The sequence below is a fragment of the Galleria mellonella genome, unplaced genomic scaffold, assembly GCF_026898425.1.
Source record: "Galleria mellonella isolate WM207_F2 unplaced genomic scaffold, CSIRO_AGI_GalMel_v1 utg139, whole genome shotgun sequence".
Taxonomy (NCBI): Eukaryota; Metazoa; Arthropoda; class Insecta; order Lepidoptera; family Pyralidae; genus Galleria; species Galleria mellonella.
The window spans coordinates 9,749,343-9,759,669 of NW_026441995.1; the positions used below are offsets into that span (position 1 = coordinate 9,749,343).

The following is a 10,327-nucleotide window of genomic DNA, read 5'->3' on the forward strand; positions in this document are numbered from 1 at the left end:
TGGAAACGATATAATCAAAGAATTACAATAGATATATTGTTCACAGTATCACGATTATAGTGTAACCTATACAATTAGATAAATTCTACTATAATTATATTATTATTTTCAATTTTCTCTAATCATTCAATATATAAATGTCTATGACACTATTGACACTAGACACTTATGAGTATATTAATTTGTGATGAACTCTGTGGTACAGTGATGGAAATATTGCTTTGCGTAAATGAGGTTTTATGTTCGATTTCCAATCGGGTCAACTTAGAAAATAAAAATCTCTGTATTGGCTTGGGTTTATGTGTGTTGGGTTGTACTATTAGATGTTCCTTGGCTGGTTACTTAGTATAAAGATTTGTGCATGTTAAATCTCCTGATAATAAGAGTTAGTTGTCCATTGAATACTAGCAAAATGTATCTTCCTATAAATCTTTGTAAAAGGGGTTTTCCAGAACTTATCCGCTTTTTCACGAACTGTTTCTTTACTTTTTAATTGAGCTGTCGTAGACGGATGAATGGAGAAATTGAAAGAAAAAAGTGCTTTTTTATTTTTTTATTTTTCTTTATGTCTAAAAAAGCCAACTGTGTTATTTTGTAATTGGACAAAGTATAAAGTGTCTAGTGTCATCATTTTCTCCCTTATACCTACTATACTAATGAAACTGTGTATTGAAAATGACACGGTCAAATTGCAGCTTTCTCATTTGGCATCGTTGAGTTTTTTAATATTTTTTCCCTGAAACAAAGAAATCACAGCTAAGTTTGCAACAGACCAGCAAGTTTGTGAGACTTCGATCAACTTTTTTTTATCGGACATTCGATACCTTACTTAATTGAAAAGTTTTAAAAAGACCTTTATAAAACTTTCCGGATAGACGGACACTTATAATTAAGTCTGGGATGTTATTTTTCACGGTAAAAATGTGCTCTTTGATTGTGTGTAAAATGATAATTCTGTAAAAAAATAATGTTCATGGGATTTGTGAATGATTACGTTCAAAGTACTAATACACAATATTATCTATAGTTAGTCGTGCTTACAATAATATAGGTATATCAAATCGAGGTATTATAATGTTTTTTTTTTATACAACTTAGAATGGCAAACAAGCTGACGGTCCACTTGACGGAAAGTGGTAACCGTCGCCTATAGACATGAGCAGTACCAAGGACATAACAGAGTATACTGTTTCGCCCATGATACCCCCCATACGTTGCCATTCCTGAGGACTCAGGTGCTATTCCTCTTCAGTAAATTCACACCATATCTTCAAACCGAAACACAGCCATGCTTACAATCTTCACGGTTGAAACACGAATGGGACGTGAGCAATGACTTTTGTGAAGTCTCTCTCTGGATTAATGATGTAATTTTTAACGACCTGAAATGCGTTGCAACTTTGCTTCATGTTCTTCATAGCAGTCTATAGAGGAGGCTTATATCCAGCAGTGGACGTGTAATGACTGAAATGATGATGTAATTTTTACTTGCAACTTTGTTCATCAACTCATCATCAACTTTGTTCAGACTTTATTGAGTAATAAACAAACAAATAAACTTATGACGTGTTATTATTTATTTATAATGTTTATTATAAATAAATTAGGTTGCAAAGTGTCATTATCGTTAATCTAGGATATGAACTATCTGTATACTGAAACTAATATAAATCTATTCAGCCATTCATGTGTGATTGGGCAACAGAAATCACATATTGGTAAGATTAGTAAGGATGTAAGAATTTATAGCAAGGAAGTAAGAATTATCACAAATGCTTACTATTCCGAGAATAGCACTTCTGCAAGATTAACCTTTTCGATTAAATAACACACGCGCTATTAATATGAAGCAAGACATAACAATTATCTAGCGAGTTATAAAGATGATTATATTATGTTACATAAAAACTAATTACTTGTCATGAAAATTTTTTATATATTTTTTGTTTGCAGTCTTTTGTAATATACTGAAAAAGATACTTTTTTGTAGACTTTTTTTAGTGAATATTTTATATTTTATATGGAACGATGCAGAGGAATAAACGGTATAAAATTAATTATAAAAAAAGGTTAGACTAAAAAAATATGATTGGCGAAACGTTGGCAAGACAATCGTGTGGAAAATTCCTCGCAATTGTTAAGGTCAATAAACATTTCGTTTTTATTATACAGTCTGAAATTATTACGATTTTACCAGAGGGAGATTTTGCACAAAATTCGCTTAGCAATTGTGCTCGCATGGTTATGATTCGGTTTGAAGGGTAACATATGTTAGTGAAATTACAAAGTATGGAGGCGTAGCATCTTAGTCCTTAGGGATGACAATTCATTATATGTATAGATGTATATATGTATACTTTTATATGCAGGTATTAATATATAAATACTATATTAATATTTATGTTCATTTTACAAATGCTTGCATGTATGTAATTACAACCTCGTACTAAAGTATAAATATTTTTTAAACCGCTATCGAGAATCTCTGCACATCCTAAAGGTTGACTGGTAGAGAATGCTTATAGCATTAAGTTTACCTTTTATACAACATTTATTGATTAATAAACTTTAAATAAATAAATGGCAACACATGAGGGGTGTTTTTAATGTACCTAAATCGACGAATGTTCTCACAGTCTAACATGTTCCGTTTCAAATGGCTTAGATATTGCATAAAAAATATAAGAGACGTATGATTTGTTTTTGTTATTTTACAAACTTCGATGTTGTCTTATAAAATGTTATGAAACAATTTGCACTCACGGATGATTTTTCTCATAGATGCTAGGAACAAGAAAACAGTTGGATTCTCGGTACAAGATATCTCGTTTCTTACTGCAAGGCCATGCGATACTCCAAGCTTCGTTCTGAAATGAAGTACAATTTTCATCTAAAGAAAAATATCATTTCTTGAGAATATTACTATAGAAATTTTTGTTATTGTTGTTTCTTATAAAGTTCATGAAGTTTATATTGGAACTATTTAAAAATATAACTGTTTAAAAATAATACAATAGAACTATATTATAAATTTATCATTGGTATTACAATCAAAATGTTTTATATTTATAAAACAAATAATAAACGTTTAACGTTTAATAAAATAATAAAATAGTTAAGTAAACATTCTAATTCATACCGCTTTAGCTCCTTTAAAACGATAACGATATTTTTGTTCTTCGGACGCGCGTAGAAGTCTTTCCTCTTCCTGATCTTCGTCCTGTATATTGTAATAATAATTAAATTGTGTTCTAAGAAAAAATACTTCAATTGTAGTAAAACTAGTTGTTTTGATTTTAAAACTAAACCACTGAACAAATTTTTATAAAACTTCAATGGGATTGCTCTGTAAGTACATATATCCTTTCAAATGAAGAAAGAATTTTCCAAATAGGATTGACAGATATTTAATAAAAAACATACAATCAAATTGAGAACCGTCTTCATTTTAAAGTCGATTGAAAATACTTGTAAATCTACATTAATTCATTCGAAATAATTTTAGGCTATATATTATGGCATGCTCATGTTACAAATTAATTAAGTGGCTATGTGTTGGAATGACATAATACCAAGAGGTATAGTTTACTATGTACGAGGTCTGTCCGGAAAGTTCGTATAAAAGTGTTCTGGAATATGGGGAGGCCAGGTAAGCGCAGGACCCCTTCCTTATGTCCCTAACAATGCTTCAGTTCTGGTCTGACCGCCGTGCGGTGCGAACTGGCTTGTCACGCCATCTGTGAAGTTACCTCTTAACGAAAATGGAGCCCGCTTCCGTTGAAGAGCAGCGCGTCGTAATCAAGTTTCTCTCGAAACTCGGCAAGAATGGCCGTGAAATTTTTGCCGATCTCAGAACAGTTTATGGGGATGATGCTGTGAAGGAACCAACCGTCCACAAGTGGCTAAAAAGATTCAGAGAGGGCCGAGACAATGTTGATTGTTTTTTTCGATGTTCGGGGGATTGTCCATCAAGAATTCGTCCCTCCAGGCCAGACAGTTGATGGAAAATTCTACGTCGATGTGCTCAGACGCCTCAAAGCTCGTGTGGCACGAGTTCGTCCAGAATTAGGGGCGTTGGATTCTTCACCACGACAATGCCCCTGCCCACACCTCTCTTGTTGTCCGTGAGTTTTTGAGTAAAAATTCCATTACGGTGACCGAACACCCCCCCTATTCGCCGGATTTGGCCCCGTGTGACTTCTTCTTGTTCCCAAAAACCAAATTGGTACTTCGGGGGCGGCATTTGGGGGACATAAATGAGATAAAAAAAGCTACGACGGGGCAGCTGAGAAACCTACAACCAGAGGACTTTCAAGGAGCCTTCTCACAGTGGAAACGACGTTGACACAAGTGCATTATGTCACAGGGGGAGTACTTTGAAGGGGATAAAATTGATTTACCTGAATAATTGTAAAATAAAATTTTTAAAAAACTTTTATACGTACTTTCCGGACAAACCTCGTATATACAGTAATTATAAATATTTCTGTTATGCGATAAAATAACATTGAATATTAATTTCCAGCCAATATCATGGAATTTTAGTGAATTCCTGATATTTTAGCAATGTTGCACTGCAAAGTTAGGTAAAATTATTTATAACAGTAAAATTATTAATTAAAAGTCAGAAGTTTAGGTTTATTAATCAGTAATAAATTGCGAGTCTTACAAAGGACTAAGTTTTGTTTTACAAAGTTTAAAAATGAATACCAATTGTTCAGTATGACGCCTATGGCCACTTTCTACCATGTCGATGACATGGCGTGCCGTATGCCATCGACAGGCAGTTCACCCTCATACCCTACAGCCTAGATGGTCGCATATAATTTGGTTTTAGAGATGTTTTCTCCCACAAACACTCAAATTATGGAATGAGCTCCCTGCCGAGGTTTTCCCAAAAGATTACAACATGGGGTTCTTCAAAAAGGGTGTAAAGAGGTTTTTTTAGGCTCGGCAATGCAAACGTAATACCTCTGGTATTGTAGGTCTTTATAGATTACGGTAACCGTTTACCATCAGGTGAGCCGTATTCTTGTTGGCCACCTCAGTGGTATAAAAAAACAAATGCCAGTTTTAAAGAATGAGTTACGGTAAATAACATATAAATAAAGCAATATATCCAATATATAAATAGCCAAGTCGCCGACGATTCACATGAGTCGGAATTACCAACCTCAACACTTCACACCAGCTGTCAGAACTTTTCTAATAAAGTAAAAATGAGTATATGAACCTCCTCGGGATATGAGTATATACTCACAAAGTCATCTTGGTACACATAGTAGGTGGGTTCGTCGACGTCTGGTCTGGAACAGAACAATGATAATTAGCAGCGGAGTAAACTTCAACAAAATAAATAACGCCCTTCAAACTTTAAATTAGTTTTGCGCATACCTACTAACTTGGTGAGAACATGGATCATTTCTACTTTTAGATACTAGCATTATTTATTAATGTTTACTACTAGAATTATTAATTTAAATTAATTATGTAAATAATTCTTGTATTCCAACTAGAATTACATTTATCATCTATATATAAAACTCGGTTATTTGTAGAGGGTGACAACAACATTATTAGAATTTTCTTAAGGATTTAAGGGTAGGTATCGAAAATGTCTAAAAAAGTTGTTTTTTTTATACTAAAATAGAATAAGGGAAAATATAATAAAATATAATAAATAAATACCACAATTATAAGTAGCATTTAATTAAAATAATGTACAAAAAATATGTTTCTCTGTCTGTGTGTGGCATTTCAAAATATAAAATATAAATTTTTAAACTAAATAAATGCAGTTATTTTAAATTAGTTTTCTATACGAATGAATGTAGATATATCGTATGGCATATGTATCGTTTTTAGCTATGTTTGACGTAAATTGACAGAATTGCTTCTATGTTATAGATGTGAATAAAAATTTTATTCTATATATATATATATATATATATATAGAGGTATATATATATATATATATATATATATATATATATATATATATATATATATATATATAGAGAGAGAGAGAGAGAGAGATAGAGGGTATATAGAGATAATTACGAATCCCTTAAATGTTGTTTTTAAATATTGAAAATGGGGAACAAGCTTGTGATCCACCTGCTTCTAAGCTTTTAGATATGAACAAAATAATGGACATCGTTTATATTACAATATAATGCAAAGGCAGGATGCCTTTCAACGTTGTAAAATAGAGCAGTCTTTGGTAGTCTTCGAACAACTTATATAAAATATTCCCAAAAGAGGAGTTGGTAAAATATAAAGTATATTCATTTAACAAGAATCAAAATGTATATGTAAAATATATGTGTAATAGAATTTATTTATAAATATATAAAGGCACGAACTCCAATTGAAACAATTAATTAAATAATCGATTTATGATAGTACTCGTAGTACAAATAAAAAACTGATTCAATGTTTGGATTTGTACTAATTTCATTTAGTATTTCGTGATAATTTCAATAAAACCCGGATACCTGTGCATTAAGTTCTATAAACAACAGGTATGTTTATTTTCATATACTTTTTAACTTAGGTAAACACATACATTTTCTGGGAAAAACGGGTTTACTTAGCTAATACCGTGAATGTATCATTTTAATGTACCAACAACAAAGAGCTGATTTGCAGGAAATCTCTTTTTTACGTATTCACTATTAAAGAAACGAAAACCAAAGCTTACTTACGCTGATAAACTTAATTTTATTTCAATGCCGGACTCGACGATCAGGTCATGTGCTTCTTGAACTGTAAGTTTTTGTGTATCAATACCGTTGATACTATTCAGGATATCTCCTACTTTCATCCCAGCATGTTGAGCTCGACTGCCATTTTTCACCTAAAACAAAAAGATATCTTATAATAGAAATAGGAGAAATATTCAAATGAAATTTTTAATTATGTAACAGGTAATTTAATACTCTAATAGAGAATGTCACAGCCTAGTATATATAGATACTAGGCTGTACAAATTGTTACAAATTATAGACCTAGAAGGGCAAAAGTTAGAGTCTGGCACTCCTAAAGCACATACTAAACATGTTATGTTAAAGTTTCGACTTATTCTTTGCTGGTATAATATATATTATTATTGACCATTAGTCATACCATCATCATGCTCGTTTGCCCCCTGTGTTGTAAAAAAAAAATAAATATTATTATTATTTTATATCAAATATTGTGTAAAATTATTTTATAAAACAAGTTAGTTCATATGATGGCGCTAGTTTTCTTCTTAGCACGTTTAATTCAAATATATTCGACGAAATGTGAACATTGTGACAAAACATTCCTCTCGACGGCAACAGTCGACAATTGGCTCCTGTCTATCAGGTATTATAGTGGTGGGCGTATGGCACATTTGAATATTTTTATTTATGTGCTATTTATTGTTAAGCGACTTACTTCCAAAAGGTTCTCAAGATTTACGTTAATATAAGTTTCGTAGACATATTAATTATAAAATGTTTGAATTTAGAGTACAGTATCGTGTCTACAAGTAAATATTGTTTCGCTACTGCAATTTCAGTAATCATAAAATTAATAAGGAACCACCACAAGATAACTAAAATAACAAAAAAAAAAAGAAACTTTATCAGTACAGATCAAAATCAAGACAAAGACAAATCTCTTTCTTTTGAAAATTGATGTAAATATCATATAATATATACACATAAGAAATAATGGCGAATTAAGGTATCACCACCCTTTTGAAATCGTTTAATAAATAGATCTAAACTCGATCCTTATTTGATATTGCAATAATATGGCGCACAGTAGCTACTACAGTGCGCCATATTATTACTACTATTAGTACTACAGTACCACTTTTATGGCATCGTAAAAGTTTGTTTATAACATTTTATTGCCTATATAAATATGCAGGTACATTATCATAAACATCATCATCATATCATAATGACAATCAATTATCTCTAAAAGAATTTTTTTTCAGTCAGCTATTGATAGGTTGATGATGCTGTGAAATACCGTAAATTATGTGAAATAAATTATATATATTTAAGAAATATATATTAATAAGGATATTTATAAGGGTTTACGATCAACAGCTCTTTAAGTACATAACAATTGCATTAGGTGTGCATATTAGTAACTAAAAACAAACTTTATTCACTATGGATAGGGTTATTTTTTTTCATATTGTATAAAAATAGATAGATAGATTATTTATTTGCATCACTTGCAGTACACAAATAATAATAGACACAGATAGACATACATGATAAAAAGAAATAAAAGAATACATGTACAAAATAAAGCAAAATGCATAAAAGAAGTAACAATTTGTCCCTTCATGAATGTGTCAGAGTAACATAAAATGGTCACAACTCAGTTTATTACTTTGCTCTCAAAAGAGCAAAACACTGATATTCTGTTGTAGCCAAAAGCCAGCTGCGAAATGTCTTAATAAAAAATAAAGAAAAATGTATAAAATACATAGTGTGTGTCCATTACATTCACTACTATTTAAAATTTTATTTTTAATAAATAAACAATTACATACTCAGGTATATTGGATTCGATCTTCCTACAACACTAGTATTTGACTAATAATATCTTAAAACACGTTGTACATATCGAGTTCAAATTATTAATGTACTGAACAAGATGTATAATCGATTTGATCAGATTGTTACCTGTGTTATTCTCAAAGGAGTGTTGTAGTAAGCTCCGCCAGCTAAGTTGAAGCCCCATATTGTATCATCAAAGTTGACGCGCTCGTGTATTCCTTCATTATCTGATTTCCATGAAGGTAATTTATCTGCGTTTTGCAGCATTAATTCTAGTTCCTTCTGCAGTTTCATCTGAGAAAATAATTAATATACGTTATTGTTCGAAGAGCTTTGAATTACTATATTATGTTTTTTGATGTTTCTATTCGCTCAAAGTATTTTGAAAATATGTAAATAATTCTATGCTTCCAATAATGCTTCCAATAATTCAATGCCCCAGTGTTGTAAAAAAAAAATATAATAAAAATTGTTTCGAATTCAGTCGTTTATTACCATTAAATTACACTGGTTCACAAATTTTAAGATTTTTCAAAGTTTTTCAGTGTTTATTAATTAGTTAGCCAGTGTCTCTTCAGTGAAATTTAGTTTATTTACAATATATACAAACCACAGTTTGTAGTTTGTTATAGAAACTGAAGCCTGTAATCCTAGGATTATGTGTGCTACAGTGGTTCGATTCCCCTAAAAACAAACCGTTGAAGTTAAGAAGTTGTTCTACCGAAGTCCTATCCAAAGTTTGTATTGACGTATTACCTGTTACAAGTACAATTGACCTGTTAACCGTGAAACAAATGTTTCCAGTTATAGGTATTTCTCTTTGTACTAAGTTTTAATACATGTAAATAATATTGAGTATTAAATGAAATTATGTCGATACTATGTAATACGGTAATACGGTAATTGTATACCGCATTTCATAGTGATTTTATGCCGTCAAACTCATTTTCACATTTATGATATTAGTAGGGGAACATAACGCAAATGACATTACAATATATAACAAATAGTTTCAATGACTGAGTCTCTATGATTTCGTCGCAATTTTCATAATAGGAATAGAGTTATAGGCTTCCATTTTTGCTTCAGACAAGTATTAATTAATGCAAGTATTATATATTAGTTATATGTTGATTGATCGCATTGAAAAGTAATTTATGTCTATTTCAATCCCAGATATATCGTGTATATCAAATTATCCATGAAATTAATATGTGAATGTTAAAATTTAACTGGTTAAGGTCTTAAAAGAAATTTAGAATGACGCTAACACTAAATTATTTATGTCTACAATCTTAGATTAATTTAATTTTTATTAGCAATGAAGTTAGTGGATAGAAATAGATATAAACAAACTTACATTTTTGACTTTCTTATCCATCTTAGTCAAAGATAATAAAAGTTGGGAAATGTAAACTGCAAAACTTGAATTGCTACGAATACGCTTTTTGCTTTAGCGAGTCCGCTGAGTAATGAAATTGTACTGAAGCTGGCGCTCTTTATTCATTATCTTAATCACTGATGCATAATCGGGGGGCCTTTGTTAATTGGACGTTATTAATAAACTGCATAAGTATGATGGAAATAGATAGTGGTATCTTTCATCTTCAAATTAAGGGCAGTTTTCGTGTTTTTCTGGTCAGTAGGTATATAGTCTAAAATAACATATTTTCTCCACAAAACAAGTAATTAAAATTCGTTTCGGTTTTTAAAAGTGTTGAGATTTTATAAATAAAATTAAAGACTTGCCGTGTGGTTCTGGCATAGAATGAGCC

General features: G+C 31.0%; 1 protein-coding gene across 1 annotated transcript; it reads right to left on the reverse strand.

The window, feature by feature from the left end:
• Positions 1-538: 538 nt before the first annotated feature.
• On the reverse strand, positions 539-10,061 carry LOC116412998 (uncharacterized). Its single transcript, XM_031909516.2, has 7 exons — positions 9,913-10,061; positions 8,679-8,846; positions 6,708-6,859; positions 5,261-5,306; positions 3,140-3,220; positions 2,764-2,867; positions 539-736 (listed from the first exon to the last, which is right to left on the reverse strand). The coding sequence occupies exons 1-7, from the start codon at positions 9,931-9,933 to the stop codon at positions 685-687; spliced, it is 624 nt and encodes a 207-aa protein (XP_031765376.2). The 5' UTR covers positions 9,934-10,061; the 3' UTR covers positions 539-684.
• Positions 10,062-10,327: the final 266 nt, after the last annotated feature.